At 32.8% G+C, this 22207-nt stretch overlaps 1 protein-coding gene across 8 annotated transcripts in view; it reads right to left on the bottom strand.

Moving 5' to 3' along the window:
* CCSER1 (coiled-coil serine rich protein 1) overlaps positions 1-22207 on the bottom strand; it is a 1459661-nt gene that overhangs the window by 657721 nt on the left and 779733 nt on the right. For 3 of the 8 annotated variants that reach the window (XM_054484478.1, XM_054484475.2, XM_063663911.1), the window contains 2 exons: positions 20907-20984; positions 4692-5827 (listed from right to left, as the gene is read on the bottom strand). In XM_054484478.1, the coding sequence (XP_054340453.1) occupies positions 5768-5827; positions 20907-20984 (138 nt within the window). In that variant the 3' untranslated portion in view covers positions 4692-5767. Of the gene's footprint in view, positions 1-4691; positions 5828-20905; positions 20985-22207 lie in introns of those variants that run through there. The other 5 variants (XM_063663910.1, XM_054484477.2, XM_063663914.1 and 2 more) reach the window with 2 other exon arrangements.

The raw sequence follows: 22207 nt of genomic DNA, 5'->3' as shown, positions 1-22207 counted from the left end.
GAATGAAAGAGCTTGGAGAGCTGCCTTCCACACCCCAGACCTGTTCCTGCTTCATCTGAGTTCCTTAAGTGCCACGAATAACATGTTCCTTAAGTGAAATGAATAGTAAGCCTTGATATTGGGGTAAGATATCTGATTGGTATGAGTCTAATTTGACAATGCAGTCTTTTGTATTAGCTCACCATTGATTTTTTTCATTAATAACCAACAATAAATTTCCAACGGATACATAGCATTCTACTAGGTATTTTTTACTCTTTTTTTTTTTTTTTTTTTTTGAGGCGGAGTCTCGCTCTGTCACCCAGGCTGGAGTGCAGTGGCGTCATCTCGGCTCACTGCAACCTCCGCCTCCAGGGTTCAAGCAATTCTCTGACTCAGCCTCCCGAGTAGCTGGGATTGCAGGCTCAAGCCGCTCGCCCAGCTCATGTTTTGTATTTTAGTAGCGACGGGATTTCACCGTTTTGCCTAGGCTGATTGCAAACTCCTGAGCTCAGGCAATCCGCCCACCTCGGCCTCCCAAAGTGCTGGGATTACAGGCGTGAGCCACAACGCCGGCCTGATATTTTTCACTTTTTAAATCAATACAAATTGGTTACTTGTTTTCTAAAATTTACCTTCCGATACAAAAGTAACAGGCTGGGGGCAGTGGCTCATGCCTGTAATCCCAGCACTTTGGGAGACTGAGGCAGGCGGATGTTTTAAGGCCAGTAGTTTGAGACCTGCCTAGGCAACATAGTGAGACACCATCTCCAAAAAAAAAAAGAAAAATTAGCCTGGCACAGTGGCTCATGTTTGTAGTCCCAGCTACTCGGGAGGCTGAGGCAGGAGGATTGCTTGAGCCCAGGAGGTTGAGGCTGCAGTGAGCCATGATCGCACCACTGCACTCCAGCCTGGGTGATAGAACAAGACCCTCTTTCTCTCTCTCTTTCTGTCTCTGCCTCCTGTCTCTCTCCCTTTTAGAGTACATGTTTATTAGTATATTGTATAAAGTTTTACTCATGTTGCATAGGCATTACTGAAATGGATCAGGTAGTTTTCAAGAGGTTAGTCATTATTTTTCAGGATCTTATTCTTAAAATTCATGTAGCTACAACCGAATGGCTGTCAGATGATCACTATCTCAAAATGAATAACTCACAAAATAATGTTCTATAAAAATTGTACTAGAAATATAAATTGAACCCTAAATCTATATGAACACAATAACTTTTTAAGGAATATACAAACCACGAGGTAAACAAAATTAAAATCTGTGTAGCATATTTCTTGCCAACGTTACTTGTTCTTTCAAGCTTACTGTTGTTATCTTTAGTGAAAATGTACACAGAAATCTCTTCTCAGGTCAGAAATCTTGCCAGCCTCATTACGAAGAAAGTTTTCTGAAGAGCCTGGGCATGAAGGCATGACATTCATTCACTCTCCCCAACCATTATATTCAAAATTTATTAGCACATATACCTTCCAGGCTGTTCATCAAAGTTTCAGTTACTGGTTATTCTTCCTTACAGGGGTGAGGGAATACTTCCTTTAATATATATATATAATATGAAAAATAATTTAAAAATTATATATAATATATACATTTTGTATATAATATATATTTAATTCTACATATCATATATATTTAATTAAATATATATAATTTTTTTAGGTAAGTTAAAAAATCTAAACTATATCTTAGAGGGAAGAAGCAATCTTTTTACCCTTGCTGCAATAATTGCTTTTCTCCATCAGGATAAAATTAGCATTCACCTGCCATTTTTATTTCTGGGAGTCAGGAAACTTGCCCTTTCTTCCCAAAGAATACTTATGCTACCTACATATTTTCTCCTCTGTATCAAGTTTCTTTCTTTTTTTTAAAAAAAGATAGCTTTAAATGAGGAAACCCTCATTTACTATAAAAGTGTGTGTGTGCCCATATATAACGTGACCACAAGTTTACAAATTAAGGAGTCAAACAGCTTTCAGATAGTAAGAAAGCAGCCAGAAAATATTTTATTATCATTTGAGACTCTTGTTCATCAATTTCTTGAATGTGTATCCCCATACAAAAATCAGAGGAAAATAGAAAAAAAAAAAAAAAAGGCTTCACACAAGAGAGGCAAGAGAGCACCAATACATAGATTCAAAACGTACGATTTGGTGTAAAAGATAAAATAACATGCTTACATATCTCTTCTTCCTCCCATTTTATAGCCTATCATATTCTTCTTCATTATGCAAATTCAGATACCAACAGATGTCATTTAAAAGACAGGATATTTCCCAGCTGGGCGTGGTAGCTCACACCTGTAATCCCAGCACTTTGGGAGGCCAAGGTGGGTGGATCCCTTGAGCTCACAAGTTTAAGACCAGCCTGGACAACATGGTGAAACCCCATCTCTATAAAAAACACAAAAAAATGAGCTGAGTATGATGGTGTGTGCCTCTAGTCCCAGCTACTTGGGAGGCTGAGGTCAGAGGATGGCTTGAGCCCGAGAGGCAGAGGTTGCAGGGTCAAGATCGCATCACTTGCACTGCAGCCTGGGAGAGAGAGCCAGACCTTGTCTCAAAAAAAAAAAAAAAAAAAAAAAAAATAGAAGACAGGATATTCTAACAACTCTTAATGCTTATTAACACCAAGAAAGAATAGTTTTTCTTTCCTCCAATGAGGGATATATACATTGATCTATTCATTGATATGTAGACTTGTTTCAAGTAAATACAGCAAATGAAATTGATATGTTTGAAAATGAGTTAGTGTTACTGTTTCTTTTTCAAGGTGCCGGCATATAATATTGGTGATTACCTAAAAAATCACCAAGTAAGATAGAGATTTGTTTTAGAGAGAGTGATTATATATTAAAAATTGAAAATAATATATAACTGTATTTGGAGAGTACTGTAAGGAGAAGTAAGCTCAAAATACAACATGAAAAGCATCTCCTTGTTAAATTTGGTCATTTCTGCTTCTAGTTGCAAGTTAAATATGAAAAAGAAAGTGCATTTTGTTTTATAAAGAAATAAATATTTAAAACAATATTAAATTTAGGTAACTAAGGAAAATGATACAATTTGGATAACTTCAGCAAGGAAGTTTTTATGTGTGTCACAATAAAATCATATGTATATCATATAGTAACATCTACATATAACATATTACTTTAGGGTCTTCATTAAAAAATCATTTAAAACATAGCTATATGTAATAAACTTAACAGATAATGATAAGTGCCTACATTCTAAAACTTGGTAAGTCAAATTAAATTGTCAGAATGATTTAAAACATAAATAAAATATGTTCATAGTCATTGAAGTACCTAGCAAAAGGGTCCATGGCTTTCCTTCCACGCATTTCTCTATATTTATATAAATAATTCTCACTCATAAAATAATTCCCTTAACTCATACATTTCACACCTTAGGCATAGTAGGTAGCATTCACACAGTAAATGTTTACCATTGCAATTATCCCTAGTTCATAAAGAGTACTTCAAAATTCAAGCTTAATAATATAATGTATATATAATACACAATTATATATTTGCATATGTAATCAATGCATACATCCTATTTAATTCTGCTCTTCTACAACCCACCAGCATTTTGGAACCAGGAAAACAAAACAAAACCCTGACTTTTGATCTGGGGCATATGAGAACAATCTATGTCTTTGTCTTTTGTTAGAAAAGTTATATGAATTTGAGAAAGTTACTCGACTTCTTCAAATTTTAGTTTCTTTATTTGAAAGATGACGACAAGTCTGCTCAATCTTATATTTTGAAATAATAACTGTTAGAATATTTTGGACAAACATGCTGGCATAACAGCAGAAAACAATGTTCCTTTGATCAATAAATACTTATGTCTCTTGTCCCCCCTTTGGGAAATAATTATCAACCATAATTTTTTACACGTTGGAATATAGCACAAAAATTACAACAGTTCTCATGCATTTTCTAAAAACAAAAACAACATCCCCATTAATCCCTATTTTAATTTCACTTTTAATGTAATCAAATAAATATTTATAAAACACTTTAAGAGTCTAATGGACAAATTATATAATGAACACTGTGAGAAAGTCTGAAAATATTTCCCCTTGAAAATAAAATTATTGATATGAAAATATGTTTACTGACGTATATTTAGAATTGATTCAATTACAAGGAAAGAATAAAAGGATAAAGGAGGAGAAGGGAGGGGTAAGGAAGGAAGGAAAGAAGGGAGGAAGGGAGGAAGGGAGGGAGGGAAGAAAAATAATGTTTTGCTGGTATTAAAAAGAAATCATAAAATTGTACCTAGTTAGGTGACCTTTTCTTGTCTGCAGTTAAAGCTTCTGCTAAATTGCATTTGAGGAAAAAATGTACCTTTCTTTATTGACTTACTCCAGTTGCTAATACAAATTATTTTGTCTTGGTAGCCTGGTGAAAAGATCTTCAATTGAATTCTTGCTTCTTCAGGATAATATGGTATTGACCATTCATGTAGATAAAAACCTTTATCAGGGGAGTGCTTTAATTTAAGGGGATGGAGTTTTGCATTATCTACATTTAAAGGTTTCAAGTATAAAATAAGACAATAAAAAGAAAGAGATAAGAATAGGATAAAGAAGGAACTCTAGAAAACTGTTAGAAAAACAAAAAATGTTTTTGTATTTTAGATCACAGAGGGTGTTTTAAGAGGCAAAATCAACAAGGGCAAATACACCATTTTGTGTAAATAAATATATTTATAGTTTTTATTTTAATACCATGTTTTGCACCCAGCATTTACGATTCATAACACATGTCACATAATGATTGAAATAATTTAATTAATTTCATAGCATATTTATAAAGGTTACCACCATTAACCATGATTACTTCATTGTCTGTTTGCACGACAGGGAGAACTCTCAGTAAAACCTGCTTTCTTCTTCTTGGCTCTATGGCATTTTTATTGCTCTGAACCCTGACCACAACATTGAGCCATTCTTTTGGGCTGTCTATCTCTGTCACCTATCCTTGCAGTAAACTGCAACATTCAGGAGTGCCTTGTAGCCACCTGGTCACTTGATAATTAAAGTGACCTGTTATGCAAAGGCAACAGACAGAGACACACAGAAATCAGGAAGCAATTCAAGTCCAGGCCACAGATATCCTTTTAGGATACATTCAGGAGACTCCCTTTAATATGAGGTTAATTTCCAATAAACCATCTTCAACTATTTAGGAATCTAAACAGGTGTTATATTTTCTGTAGTTAGAATAAGACTCTTCGTTATTTATTCTAATTAAAGACATACTGCTTTCATCTTTTGGTCTTGATGCGAGGGAGAAAAGACCGTAGATAATTTTATTCTTCAGTAGGAAATGTCCTACTAAGATGGAAGACACTAAAGGCATTGTTTTCAAACTGATCTAATCTACATAGAATATGTGATGAAATTAAATTAAGACTATAACAAGGGAGACCAATGACATGGATGAGAAGAGTGAACAAAAAATACTTAGTGCCAAGTGGAATATTACATTTTAGAATATTTACATATAGAAAGAATTTTTTAAACAAAATCTATTTTTGTTTTCAAAATACAATGAGAATAAAGCAGAAATATGTTAGTTGAATCTTAATTCATCAATATTTTATATGATTTTTGCAAATGCAAAAATTGTGAAGTAATTGAACTGAAAATATTTCTATATTACATACTTAAAATATGAAATGATGAAAAGATTGATTTTACTCAATATTTTACATGTCACAGATTAGTGATGCATTTCTTATTGTCAGATAATGATTTAACCTAAGTTGAAATAAGTACTGGTTTAAATAAACCTTCAGTGCATGTAGGATTCCACAGGGCCTTGAAAAGAAGAAAACAAAAAGAAATGAATGAAATCAATAAAATAAAATGAAATTTTACTTAATATGAATATTTTAAATGTTTACACACTTTTAACAAATACAGACCAACATAAAACGGTTCTATTTATGATTTTCTCAATCAAAAATTGCTCTTAACATTTATAACAAATATATTAGTGATGCTTATAGGCTCCCAACTTCCAATGAAACATGCTTTATTACCAAACATGAGATTAAAGAGGGAAGATTAATTAGCAAATATTTTCATTCCCTTGGTTTTATAATTAGAGCACAAAAACAAGTTTTAATAAACTTTTTTTCTTTATGTATTCTTCCATCTTAAAGAAAACTGCAAGAAAATTAAATAATTAAGCACTACATAAGTCTCACGTGGCTGTCCTGGTATTTTTGCAACCCGTAGTCACCATCCAAAGTACTAAACACAAAGCTTCAACAGAATTTTGTTAGTCTGCAACAATTATTATCTTATTATTATATTTTAATCTCTAAACTTTATTGCAATTTTAAGTAATAAGAAATACAAGACATTTCAAAATATTTCACCCTTTTTACAAAAAGAGACTTCATTTTGTGCTGGTAATATATATGAAAACAAGTATAAATTGCAAGAAGCATAGAATATGATATCTGCTCCCAGGAATGTAAAAATTTAGTTAGAGTGATATAAATGAATATATGAAAGGATAAGCCATACTACAAAGATGGTAAGTTATAATGAATAGGACAGATACATGTTAATATAGGAAACTGGCAACATTATATAGGACTGGTAACTGTAAAGGTAGGTTAAATAGAACTGATAACTGCTGAGGGAGTTCTACAGAAAGAGAAATCACTCCTTGTTTGCGTTGTCCAATCAAGGATATGAAATTGGAGCTTGGCTTAAAATAGAGATATATTGTGGGGCAGAGGTATTCCAGATGAAATGGTTAAAAAGAAACCAAAATGAAACATAAAAACTTAGAAAATGATTAACAGTTTGTAATGAATCAGTGTTGATGGAATAAAAGGTTTTAGTTCGAAAACAGTAGGTGTTCTAATTTCATAAATAGGGGAGGGTACAATTTTAGCAGCCATGGATGCTGGCTTGGGGAGCGTGGATTCTATCCTATATGCCTTATTGAGCCATTCGGTGTGTGTGTGTGTGTGTGTGTGTGTGTTTCAAATTAGAAATACAACACAACGTAAGCTGTGTGTTTGCATTTATTTTTTATTTTCGGCAAATGTATCTGTGGTGTTACATAGATTAGAATGTGTAGAGCCTAAATGTAACATGACAAGACCAAAAGCAATATGAGGAAATCCTGAAGCACTCAGCAGGAGTTGAATGTTCTTGGTAGTATGATTTTCCCTGTCACCACGCTTGTTCTGGTTCTGTGAACAGTGACCCATCACTCGAGTTCCAGCTCAAATGCAACATTGGCAGAACCATCTTCCCTGATGGCTCTTTTCTAGACAGTAGCTCCTTCCCTTCATGTGGTTTCCCTTAATGTCATCTTTCTGTTTATCTCCTTTATGCCCTTAATATGGTGTGAAATTCTCTTTTTTACTTCTTTAGTTTTTAGTTTACTGCCTGTCTTCATTGACTAGAATATGAGGTTTATGAAGACAAAAAACTTGTCTGGTTGTGTATGCTTGGTGTTCGCTGCTACAATCTCAGTGTCTGGAATATCTCTTACTCTTTTTTTTTTGCTTTCACATAACTTTATAAATGAATAGGGGTAATAAAAGGAACATCAGGACTATAACTGTATGTTACACACAGATGCAGAAATGTTATTACTAACCATTTTCTTTAAAAAAGGTCCACAAAATCTTTAAGACTAAGAATTAAACATTAAGAAGATGCCTGACATTCAGTATTTATTACACAAATACTAGTTGAGTGAATGTGAAAGACAGAGAGAATATATTTTTATATGTTATATTGTACATTTTAGAAATCTGGAATTCTGTTTTTCTGTGTATTTTAAGGTTCCTGACATGCATATACCTAATGAAAGCCTAACCCAGATCCACTTTTTAATTTTAAAATAGTAAAATGAAGGGAAAAATACCATAATAGCCTGAATATGTTCAGAGACACACATGTAATGAAAATATATGATACTAACATTTCTCTTTTCATAAAAGTTTTAATACTTTAGTATTTGTGATGTGAAGTGGACAAAAAAACCTTAATCCATCTGTGTCATTTTAAGCAAGTAGAACATGAAGACAACTGCAAGGAAAGAGTAAAGTTCACCTAATGAGAACAAATGGCTTCCTATGACTACATTGTAGTGAAAATAATAATTTGAAAGATTCTTTTTTATGATTTACCACTCTGGGGATATTATAAACTAGGAAAATCAGTTACAAAATAGATTAATCTTCTTGGGCTTTAAGGTATAATGCATTCAATATATTGTCAAATTAGAAAGAAAAATTCTGCAATATTTAACATTTATTTTTAATAATTACATTTTAGAAACAAAATTGTCATTAAATTCTGTTTCCACAAAATTTTCCAAGTTATTTTATTTTGTAAGAAAGTAGGTTTGAATAGAAAGTAAATACATTGTGCAAATAATTTCATATTCATGTTAGCAGTGATGAGTTTTCTTTTTTAAATAATATATTTCTACTTTGAAAGTATATTTTATTATTATAAAAATACATATGTTCATTGCAAAAAGTGACAAAAAGAGATAAACAAAAATAAGGAAATAAAATGGTACATTCCTACAAACCAGAGACGGTCACTATACCAAGCTTTGTGGATTCATTTCCACTTATTTTTTTTAATTAAAAAGAGAACCACATAGTACATTGTGTTTTTCACTTTACTTGCCTTTTTTCCCCAGTAGTAACCTGTAACTGTTCATGTAAAGAAGTTTTCATTACATCTAATAGCAATCCTTGTTCAAATTTCTTCAGATGTCCCTCAAATACATGTTACTGCTGGACTTCCCAACCCAATTTAGTCCTGGCCATACATTACATCTTACTATAATTCCATTTAAATATTTTTGCATATTTTTAAGTTGGGAAACCATTCCCTTTATTGAGAAAACTTTTAAGATACAGAAAAACAGACTTGTACTATTAACACCTGTGTAGCCTTCACCTCATATCTTAGTCCATTTTGCATTGCTTTAACACCTGAGACTGGGTAATTTACTTATTTAAAAAAAGCTTATTTGGTTCAGGATTATGCAAGCTGTAAGACTGGGCATCTGGTCAAAGTCTCAAACCTACTTCTACTCATGGCAAAAATGGAAGGGGAGCCGGTATGTGCAGACAGGACACTCACTACCCGAGAGGAAGCAGAAGAGACAGCAGGGAGGTGACTGCTCTCTCAGGAACTCATAGAGTGAGAACTCACTCACCCCCAGGGTGGGCATTAATCTATTAATGAAAGATCTCTCTCATGATCCAAACACCCCCCATTCTCCCATTGAACCCCATCTCTAATTGGGAATCAAATTTCAGCATGAGAGTTGGAGAAGATGAACACTGAAATCATAGAGCCTAGATTCAGTAATTAAGAGTTGTCATAGCTGCTTTTGGTCCTCTCTCCCTCTCTCTAGTTATTCACCATATATATATAATATATACACACACACATATACATATATATGCATTTCATATGTCGTTATATCTGTTTAGTTTCTTTATTCAAGGCAGTCCCCTATTTTGTGTGTGTGTGTGTGTGTGTGTGTGTGTGTGTGTGTGTGTGATGGAGTTTCACTCTTGTTGCCCAGGCTGGAGTGCAATGGCACAATCTCGGCTCACTGCAACCTCCACCTCCCGGGTTCAAGAGATTCTCTTGCCTCAGTCTCCTGAGTTGCCGGGATTACAGGCATGTGCCACCATGTCCAGCTAATTTTGTATTATTAGTAGAGACAGGGTTTCTCCATGTTGGTCAGGCTGGTCTTGAACTCCCAACCTCACGTGATCTACCCGCCTTGGCCTCCCAAAGTGCTGGGATTACAGGCGTGAGCCACCATGCCCAGCAGATAGTACCCCAATTTTTAATAGCATCTTCTTTTTTAAGGATACCGTATGAGTTGTCTTGCAGAATACTGCCCATTTGGATTTTGTCTGATTTTTCATTCATGGTATTGTTTAACTTATCCACCTACCTCCTCTGTTTCCTGACTACTGAAAGTTAAGCCTATAAGCTTGAAAGGTTTATACTTTTTCAGTGGGCAAAACAAGAAAATATTCTTCAATTAGCAAATAATAAGTTCATGTTGACACTTTACATTTGAATATAACATTACCAGGTTCTTTCCTTTAACTTGTATTTTCATAGTTATGTTTATTTTCTCTTATCCTGAAATAACTTGGATGCTAGAAACATTAGATTTAGTTGTTAAATGTTATAACACACAAATAATGTCACAATTATTATAACAAAAGTAATATAATTTTGTTTCTGATTGAAGTTTTAGATTTTTTTTTTTTGCATTTGTCTTTGTCCTTATACTGTAACTCATTTGATAATGAGCCATTATTAAAGAGCCCCTTATTGTTATTTGTGTTGTTTTTCATCTTCAACTGTTACAAAAAATGATCATAAAGAAAACCTTATGAAAATACTATTTGGTACATATGAAAGTGTACGTTCAGGTTAAACTTCTAGAGATAGCATTACTAGGTGTAGGATAAGAACAAATATAATTCTATTAGAGTTGTCAAAATTCTCTTCTAAAGGATATGTGCCATTGTTATTCTTTAGTAGAAGAAAATTTAAAACAAAATGTAAAAAATGTTTAAAATATTCATGTGATTGAATGATATTCAGTCCTTTAAATTATGAATAGTAAAATGCATTCATTAACATTAAAGTAAAATAATATTCATCTATTTGACACATCAAAAACATATATGAAGACATGTATGTTTATGTACTCGTAATATAGTTATAGATAATCCAGCATTTATATGATTATTTTAACATACTAAAACCAAAGTGGAGAAAAGAAAACTTTCAAAAGTATAGAAAGTAATATACTCACGCCAAGTATGTTTTTACATTTTTATGAATTACATAAATCCTTTTTAGTTTTGTATTTTCTGACACATAATTGTGTCATATTACTGATACTCCTGCAAAGAAAAGTTAATCTTTTCAGACTCAATTAGAGTCTGTAGCATCTTTTTCATAAATTTAAAAAAATACACTTTGGCCAGGCACGGTGGCTCACGCCTGTAATCCCAGCACTTTGGGAGGCCGAGGTGGGCGGATCAGTAGGTCAGGGGATTGAGACCATCCTGGCTAACACGGTGAAACCCCGTCTCCACTAAAAAATACAAAAAATTAGCCAGGCGTGGTGGCGGGCGCCTGTAGTTCCAGCTACTCTGGAGGCTGAGGCAGGAGAACGGCGTGAACCCAGAAGGCTGAGCTTGCAGTGAGCAGAGACCGCGCCTCCGCACTCCAGCCTCGGAGACAGAGCGAGACTCCGTCTCAAAAAAAATAAAATAAAACACACACACACACACACACACACACTTCTAGGTAACATTTTTGGAACAACATTGTTTCTTTGTTTCTTTCCTTTTCTCTTTCTTTTCTTTTTCTTTCCTTCCTTCCTTCTTTCCTTCTTTTTTTCTTTCTCTTTCTCCTTCCTTCCTTCCTTCTTTCCTTCCTTCCTTCTTTCTTTCCTTTCTTTCTTTCTTGAGATGGAACAACATTGTTTCTTTTTTTTTTTTTTTTGGAGATGGAGTCTTGCTCTGTCGCCCAGCCTGGAGTGCAGTGGCACAATCTCGGCTCACTGCAACCTCTGCCTCTCGGGTTCAAGCGATTCTCCTGCCTTAGCCTCTTGAGTAGCTGGAATTACAGTTGTCCGCAACAACGCCAGGCTAATTTTTATAATTTTAGTAGAGAAGGGATTTCACCATGTTAGCCAGGCTGGTCTCGAACTCATGACCTCGGGTGATTCACCCGCCTGGGCCACCAAAGTGCTGCGATTAAAGGTGTGAGCCACTGCGCCCGGCTCTAAGTGTTTCTTATAACCCCCAAAACTTAAAAAATAATACTTTTCATTCTATATTAGCACTTTCTTAGGCTTATGAATAATTCATTCATATTTAGGGTATACTTTTCCAATACAACAAAATGCTAAACCTCTTTAAGTACTTTTCTCTCTGAAAGTTACTCTATATTAGACCACACTTTAAATATCCTCTAATGTGATAGTTTAAATTCAAATCTATAAAGCCATTTATAAACAGAAAACTCATAAAATAATGGCAAACCTGAAATAATTCTGGTATGTATAGAACTTTGATTCTTTAAGTACTCTGAAATGCAAATTACATGCTTTTTGGTATAAATTTTCTCTATAATAGATCAACTTTATAAATTTAAAATTCTAATTACTGTCTTAACAATGTGGCATCAAAAAAGAGTAAAATTTCCTGGTATTCTTATTTTACAGAGCATAAGGTTATTGATACATGTGGCTCTCTTTTAGGAAACTTTCTAGTACAATATTCTGAAAATCCATGTTCTTTTGTTGGCTTGTTATTAAGCCAAACATTTATGGAATTTTTTTTCCCTTTAGCTCTCTGTGGTTTTTTATAAGTTAAAAATCCCTTTACAGTTTTATTTTGAAACACTATTAATGTAAACATTTCAATGACTTTTTTCCTCTCAAATGAATATCAGTTATTTCACTGGTAAAAGGTAGAAGCTAGCTATTCTCAAATCCCAAAGCATTAATCAAGTAGCTGAAAAACATTTTGATGGACAAAGACTACAATGAGGACTAATGCTCTTGGTACATATTATCCCTTTTTGTGCATCTAAATCAAGTACAAGTAGAGTTGTCAAAGGGAATAGCAGATCTCATGAGAAAACTGAGGGAAAAATTAAGTAACTTAATGAAATCTGATAGCCTAGCGAAACAAAAGCCCTACCATGACAAAACAGAAAAGCCATGAGCTAGTGTACTGTGAAAAACAAAATACCACAATCTACGTTACGGAAAAAATTGTTATCACTATTTCATTAGAAGGTATATGGGTTTATGATTTCCACGATTAAAAAATTAGTGTTTCTGAGAGTTAATTTGATTACCACCTTAAAAAGAAATCATCTTTATATTAATATGTACCAAGTATAATAAAATGGACAGCAAATATTCCTAGCTAATAGTTATATAAATTCAATTCAATCATATTAAAATTCAAATAACCATTTTAAACATTGTGTTAATGTAAGATATGATTCCCAGTAATTCTTATTATATACACAGAAAAATTAAAGAATGCATATAATTCTAACTTCTATAATAGGAATAATATATCAAATAAAAGCAAACTTTTTGTACCTATGTCTTATTTGTGTGTGTGTGTGTATATGTGAATGCGTGTGTGTATTAATAGACAATGTTTTGGTGTGTGCATATGTACAGATACATATTTCAATGATATATTTCAAGGAGATACATCTATTTCAAGGATATAACATATATTCCAAGAATATATATATATATTTCAAATATATGTCAAGGATATATATATATATATATATATTTCAAGGATAATTATGTGTGTATGTCAATATATATGTACATATATATCATGTATGTATATAAATGTCATGTGTGTGTGTATATATATATAAAATAAGGATAAATTTCCTTTTGCAAATTTTTCCTGATTGTAGACCACATCAAAGGAAAGCAATGTTTTTGATAGAAATAAATTAATATAAGTCCACAAAAATTTACTTTAAACAAGTACCTGAACTAAGTCATAGAACTTAGCTTCATACAGATTATAATAATTAGCTGCAATTGATTGATGCTTTGTAAATAGACAATGAGAGATACTTCAAGCTTATACTTGGTGTTTCCTTCCAAAGGGTAGTAAAAATTCTTTCTGTAAGGACTTTTTTTTTTTTGAGACAGAGTCTCTGTCTCCCAGGGTGGAATGCAGTGGCGCGATCTCGCCTCACTGCAAGCTCCGCCTCCCCGGTTTTACGCCATTCTCCTGCCTCAGTCTCCGAGTAGCGAGTAGCTGGGACTACAGGCGTGCACCACCTACGCCTGTCTAATTTTTTTAAATTTTTAGTAGAGACGGGGGTTTCACCGAGTTAGCCAGGATGGCCTCGATCTCCTGACCTTGCGATCCGCCTGCCTCGGCCTCCCAAAGTGCTGGGATTACAGGCGTGAGCCACCCTGCCCAGCCAGGACTTCTTATTATATAATGCCACTTAGTACACTAGATACTCTAAAAGACTCCTAAGGCAGTCTAGGAAAAATATTAGAAAAATTTGAAATTAAATTTAGATTTCCTATAAAGGTAGCAATCTATAAGTTGGAAGTAGAAGTGGACAGGGAGAAATTTTCCATTCAACAAATATGTATTTTTCTTCTCTTTTATCAACACTACCACAACATAATTTTCAGCAAATATGATATCTATTATTACTATTTTAAACGATATAAAACCTCCTGCGTGTGTACTGTTTTCAATTTTTTTTAAGTTAACATTATTTTTAACTGACAAATTGTATACATTTATGGCATACAATGTGATATTTTGATATTGATATATGTATACAATGTGGAATGATTAAATCAAACAAATTAACACATCAACCATCCCATTACTTATCTTTTTTTGTAGTGAGATTTGAAATTTAGTTATTTTGAAATACATAATACATTATCATTAATTATAGTCACCCTGCTGTACAGCAGATCTCAAAACTTATTTCATCTGCAACTCAAGCTTTATAACCTTGGACCAGCAACAACTCATTCTCTCCCCTTCCTTGTTTGCTGTTTCATCTTAATGAATATTCTTATAATTATAAGAACTTTCATAGATGACATCTAGCCTTGCTGTTTTCCTCTTAACGATCTCAACCACACATTCTCTTAACAAAAGGGCTGTCGGTTCACTGATACTAATTCTATGTAGTCACTGCAGAATTAAAGACCTGGTGGCAGTCCAGGGGGATCTGGCTCCTAAGCAAAGATTCAAGATTTTAAAAAGAATTATTCTGTGCAACACTATAAAAACAACTGCATGTTGGCACTTATGTTTAGACATTACTAGTTGTCTATGCTGATTTGAGTTTAATACTTCATTCTAAAAGGCATAACGCAGTAATTTTTAAATACTTGTTGGATATAAAAAATATAGAAAATTAAGATAGTATATAGCAATATCCATATCTGTATGTTTTGTGAATGAAACAATGCATATTAATTTGTTATAAATTTTTAGAATTATAAAAAAATTAGCAGCTTTTAGTTAATTTTTTTTCAACAAGTAATCATTGAGTGCTTTCTATATTTGTTTAGTTTCACCAGCACACCTCTGATAAATCGGATATGCTGATATACAATGAAGTCTAATTATACATTTAAAGCATATAAATCCAACTCTGTCTACTCTGGAAGAAGAATAGTGTTCAGGGAAAAAAGAGGGTAGGGTGAATGCAAGCAACAAACAGAAAGAGGAGAAGCAAATGTAATTAACACGGTGTGGTTGATTCTACTCAGATTTCTTCTCAGTGCTTATGCTAGATGAATATGATATAGAAGAGTTGAGTCGGCTGTTCCCTCAGGTAGACCATATTCCTCTAGTGTAAGTCTCTTGATGTACTGAGCCTGAATCTAGGTTTTATAATCTAGAATATAATTTTTATACTACATGACGTCTAAATGAAGCTATTCTTATCTACGGCTCCAGCAATGACAAAGTGCTTAGTTCTTACTGACTGAAGGGACGTCAAGGAATTTTCAAGAAGCACATCACAAAGGAATTTTTGATTAAACACGATTTTCACCTCACCTTCTTTAAGTCTCAAATCTCAAACTCAGACCTCCCTAGATCACCCTATTTAAAATTTCTGATCATAGTCTTGACCATCTCGCTATACACTTAGAATTATTCTTTCTCTGTGCTATTTTTATTTTTTACATTGCTTTCAGCACCTTGGAATGCATTATATAATTTGCTTATTTACTTAGCTTATTGATTTTTAAGTATGCCCTCACCAATTGCAAGCTCCATGCAGGAATATTTTTTGTTTGGTTAAAGGATATATTCCAAGGACCTAGAATGGAGCCTGGCTGCTAGAAGGGACTTAGTCATATTTGTTGAATGAAAGCGTGAATAAATTTTCAAAAGTGATGCCCTTAAAACATTACCACTGGATAAGATGTGACTCCATTACATGTTAATAAGCATCCGTGGCAGATAATCATATTTTTAAACATGATAGATATTTTTAAACAATGTTCTTATCTAAAAGTTATCTTTAATGTAATGGGAAAAGTTATAGTCCATAAGAAAACCTGGAATATATAACTCAATTTTTAAAACTAAATGTTTTTTAATTTGTAAAAATAAACAGAAATATTTGAGATAAGTAAATATAAATACATGAAGCATGTGCGGGGGAGTCACTTTTTTCTAATAAATGCCAGAGCACATTCATACATGATCAGGAGAAGTACTGAATTTAAGAAGATAGAAGTAATAAATAAAAGCAAAACAGAAACTTTAATAAACTACAGTATATTAGCAGCATGATGAGAAAGCCTAATTGATAGTTATTCAATTCTTAGAACGGGGCTTAATCCACAGGCAGACATAATACATTAGCACAGCACAAAAAACACTTCTGCTCTATCTAATAAAACAATTACAGTAAAAACTAATCATTCTTATTCCTAACATGAATACAGCATGATGAACTATTTTCATATTTTTTAGGACTGGCTGCAAACTGCGCCAGAAGCACCACCAAAATTAAATCTGAGAAAAGTACCAGAGATTGTGAAATACACAGATAATTGCATTGAAAAGTTTTTCAAAGTGTACATTCATAATGCAAATAATATTATTTTCCTCATGTGTAAGTAGAAAACTGTATTTATAAAGCAAATCTCACCATTTGGAAAGTGTGTTAAAATATTTGAAAAAATAAACAGTGGTATGAGCATCCATTAACAAACTGATTTATGCTTTATTCATACATGACTGAGACAAAATATGTGATGCCACAGTTCAGTCCATTTTAAGTAGCCAAATTGAAACCCCTAATGATATTTAAACTAACAGTAATTAATAATAATTTAATATTTAATGAAATACCTGATAACGTCAGAAGTCTTAAAGAAAACACTGCCAAGTTCAAGACTAAAAATGGCTTCTTACAAAATGTTAGTGTAAATCACTTGCTAATGAAAGGAAGAAACTGCTTTACTTAAAACTTTAGTGCATTTGTGGCTCAGAGAAATTTTTAAATCCTGTGACTATTCTGTGTCAATTTCAGGCATCATCTGAAAAGAAAACTTGAACTTAAAGTAAATCAACCAGTCACATTTTCAAAAACAATCTTCTTCAGGACATAAGCTGTCCATAAATATGTCAAATTAATGAAAGTATCTGAATTTCTCACTGTCAGAATATAAGATCTTTGGAATATTTTGATTATTCATTCTCAAATATTGTAATCAAAATGCTATTTGCAGTAGTTCAAGCTATAAAACATTTACAGACAGCATATATACTATATTGAAACATCTGTTTATACATTTGATGTAATTAGATAAAAAACTTCCCTACCCTTCAATGTAATCTTGTAATGGGCAGCAATGCTACTTAACTACATCTATTCATCTTCTATGCTGTTTTAATAACACAGTGACACCTAAGAAATTATTCTTTGATCTTTCAATAAACTAAGCCTGTGCAGACAGAGGAACGTGGAAGAGGTTAAATTGGCATTGATTATTTAAGACACATTCATCATTTATTTAACAATCTCCCTCATCACAAGAACTATGGTGTTTATAGGCCTGTGCTGAGACACTCTGAATTTTTTTTTTAAGTCTTGCCATGTGCATTAGAAGTCAGAGCACATTGTAAACTAACATTAGTTTCATGTCTCCTGACAAATCTGGTGCAGGATAAAAGCAGTTTATTGTACAAATCTTTAAACTTATTCATGGCAGTGAATTTTTAATAGATTTTATTATAATTAATGTTTCCTGGGGATTCTATTTCTTATCTTAAGCAAAATGTGTAGCAACAGCTATTTTCCCAAGGAAATTATATTAATGATGACACGTAGTATCATATATTCTGATACTCATACCAATTAAACATGATCCATAATAATCTGTAAACAACAATTTGTGGCTAATGCTGGCAGCTTTGGGAAGAAAACAAAAGAGTATAAGAAACATCCATAATGTACAAGATTTCCACGAGATGTTTCTTGTTTTTGAATAAACACAATTTGCAAGTTATAAATAGATACGTGTGTATAGAATATTTTTGAAAGTTAAAATAAGGTGAAACTATATTTCCTGAGGGTGAAACAGAACAAAATACTATAAATTGAATAAATGATTATTATTGCATATAAAATATTTAAAAAAATTATAAATAAATATTGAAAATAAATCCTGGTCGGAGGGAAATTGTACTGTTTATGAATCATATATTTCCAGTTATGTAATTCATCATACTGAAAGTGTTTTACTTATTTTTGATTTGTTTAAGTATTTCCATCCCCAGTTTTTCACATGCAAGATGCCCTAAAGTTTAGTATTACAGTTACATCTAGTTACTTTCATAAGGTTTTACATGCATATTTTAGAAATTTAATTTGCTCATATGAAGGGGATTCTTTAGGGACTCATTGTCAAAAAAAGTATTATTCTTTAACCTTAATTCAATACAGTAAGATGCATTAAACTATCACTGTAACATATGAAACAAGCTAGGAACATTGAAGATTTAATGAGGATTAACAATGACCATGGCTTCGTTTTAAACTTTTATTTTCATGCTTAGAGAACTAAATGACATTGATATAAGAAATATCGTAGAAATTAGAAAATTATGAGGCATGGATAGGCAAATACATAAGAGGCTGCTCGTAACTATGGTGTTAGAATAACTATCCACAGATAAGTCACTTCCCCAGAGGTGTCGTTCATTCTTCAGTAGCCAATTCTCACAAGCAATCACTAATAGTGCCACATAAAATTGATGGTGTTACATAAAAGTCTTACATTTTATATTTATATTGTCATTTAAAAAGTTAGAATTCTGTCTCCCAAACATTGTTTCTTTAAATAAAATTGAAAATTTGAATCCAAATGTATATTTGTTTTCTCTTTTCCAAGCACATTACTTTAAATAAAACACTAGACTCCCAACAAAGGTCATGTAGTAGTAAAAAAGTGACTTCGTTTTTCTGAAATTCAGTTAACTTATTAAAAAATTTAGGGCCTTGATGTAAGTGGATTCTAATTTAACTTGTAGTCCCTGTGTTGTATGATGTTATATTAGAATAAGATTTAATGAAAATTATGATTTTATTACTCATATTGAACAAACTCTCTGTCTTGCAGATTTATAGATACAAAGGTTGTTATTTGTAAAACACATATTGGGTTTATATCCTAAGGACTAGCATATAAATATTTTCATTAAAAAATTTTTAGGCAGGGGGTGGTGGCTCACGCCTATAATCCCAGAACTTTTGGAGGCTGAGGCGCGTGGATCATTGGAGGTGAGGAGTTCGAGACTAACCTGACCAACATGATGAAACCCTGTCTCTACTACAAATACAAACATTAGCCGTCAGTGGTGACGGGTACTTGCAATCCCAGTTACTTGGGATGGTGAGGCAGGAGAATCACTTGAACCCAGGAGGCGGAGGTTGCAGTGAGCCGAGATCGCGCCACTGCACTCCAGCCTGGGGAACAGAGTGAGACTCCATCTCAAATAACAAACAAACAAACAACAACAACAAAAAACCAAGTTTTTAGACAGGAAAAAAAATCCCTCACAAAAGACCAATATTGAACTACTTGTGGTAAATCCTCTTTAAGTACCGTAAAATTATTTCTTTTTTAAAATAGATATCAACATAATTTAAGTAATATACAACACTGCTAAAAGCATTTCAGTTACAAAATTGAGATCTAGAATTTAGATATCTAGAATAAATATACCTTAAAATAAACATAATTGAATAATTTTTAATTCATAGTTTTTAGTGTTGTTTTTAATTTAAAAAATAAGGTATATAAACAATTGAAATCAATTTGTGCAGTAATTCAAAGCTTTGGTTTGTTTCCTAAAAGAAAAGTAGTTTTATATTAAATAAATTAATGTAGTTTGCACAGCAACACAAAAGTAGCATCCAAGTTTGTTATTTAACATAATGAGACCATGCAGATAAACATATAATTTATCATTATTCATCATCATAAAACTTAAAATTATCTCTTTTATTTCTACTTATCAGCAAAGTGCTAAAAATAAGAATAAATGTTTTTAAATAGAAGAGGGGGTCCTCATACATGTTAGCTACAAGATCAAATTAATTCCTTTATTTTTTCATCAAGAGGAAGTTTAAAGTCATGAACTTAGGCAAAATGCAAATTTCTTAGCTGTGTTTAAGAAAAAAATGGGTATTTATATCAATGTTTTCCCAAATCATCCAATGTTACTAGATGTAATACTGTATTAAAACATGTTTTACAATCCTATTTTGACAGTTCAACAAGTATTTCGCACTAACAGAAAAATACTTTCAATTAAATTACTTTCTGCTGCCTGCACTGAAGCCCATGAGCTAAAGCATTATTTTAAATTTTTCTTCAAAGTTGTTTTTGCTTTTAAGTATCTGCATATAAAAATGATGTGCTTCACCTTTGGTGATTACAAACACAGTAACTTTATTAAACTGTTAATAAATAAATATTTTCTTAAAAAATAAATTGCCCTAGTCTTCTAATGCATATCTTCTACATGTCTGCAAATACACTAATTCAAAAGACTGTACCAAAATTGTTGGTGTAAAAAATTTAATAAGGCATTGGTATGCTAGTTGGTGCCTGTAATCATCTTTTTTAGTTCCAGGAGGTACTTGGGGATTGTTTAAGAGCAAAAGATGAATGGTGCACCTCTAAATCCTGTTAAATCAATGCATGGACACAGCAGCGGCAGAGGTAAATAAGCTATGGAGGTCTGAATACCAATAACGAAGTTAAAAATGGTTTTACAGAGCTACTTACGTCATAGCCTAGTAGTTCAGTCTGTGTGGATTTATCTACTCTGGAAGCAAAAGCCTTCTGTAAATGCCGGACTTTTCCCTGCAAAATGAAAAAACAGCAACAACACATTGTTGGTGAGGTGTGTACTTCTACACTAATATTCTCCACTTATTAAAATTTGATTAGTGTATAATTCATGTTCTTCTCTGTGCATATGCTTTGCTGTGTTAGTGCTCTTAAAATAAGCTTAAATACTTAGAGCTTCAATTTTTAGGTCACAACTGTCCCACCTTAAGCATCTTTTCTTCTACTGTAGGCGTCACTGAGTCAGAACCACAGTTCAACAGTAGAGTCATAATGTGCTTAAATCCAAAACCAAATGCCTATGCTTTGTTTCCTGTTATCTTTTTAAAATAACTTAGTTGCTATTATTTTGCTGATTCAGTTTCAGAACACTTATATTTGAAATAAAAAATATTCTTAATAAAAGACCCAATGGATTCCATTCAGTTTCTTTGAATTTTGTTATGCTTCTTCTTTCCAAAAACCTCTACACATTTAGGAATGTTTACCTTAAAGAGACTGACACTAATCCAACCCTGTGATAACTAGGGAAGGGAAGTAATACACGAACGAGGTTGGGATTTCATATTTCAAATGCGAAACTACGATTTCTGAGTAAACTAATTTGACTGTGCTTCTTTCTGGGACCTTCTCTTCTCATTCCTAAATGTGTCACTTAAAATGAGATCTTGAGTTTAATTATTATGTAATGTATTTACTAAGTGCCTCTCACAGCTAAGAGTGTGGTAATCACATGATCACATTTTATCTTCAAATATTTACTATAAATACCACTCATGTTAAATAAAAACAATACAATTTAGGAAGTTTAAGTAACTTGAGACAGTTTTCAAAGAAATTCATGGGATTCCATGAGACTGTGCTTTCCACTTGCTTTAAAGCAGAATGTCTATCATTTTCTTTTCTTTTGAATGGTTAATAAGATAGTTATATAATACCCAAATGATAAAGGACTGTGATTTAATTCTTCCTTTCCCAGGATTGACAATGGTTATCAAGAACCTCACTCTCAAGAATTCCAATTACACAAAACTCTTCCATCCTCACCTCCCTTCCTTTCCTGTTTCTTCCCCTTCCCTCTTGTCCTTTTCCCCTCCCTCCCTATTCCCTCACACTTGCCTTCATTGCTGCTTGGTATTTTCAAGATTATCTGAGATGTTTATCAAAGTACATACATAATTTAGGTAAATATAATTTAGTTTAACTTACTGAAATATAGAAAAGAAATATTTTATGTT

Source organism: Pongo pygmaeus, chromosome 3, assembly GCF_028885625.2.
Source record: "Pongo pygmaeus isolate AG05252 chromosome 3, NHGRI_mPonPyg2-v2.0_pri, whole genome shotgun sequence".
Lineage (NCBI taxonomy): Eukaryota > Metazoa > Chordata > Mammalia > Primates > Hominidae > Pongo > Pongo pygmaeus.
This window is presented reverse-complemented; position numbering and strand designations above follow the sequence as displayed.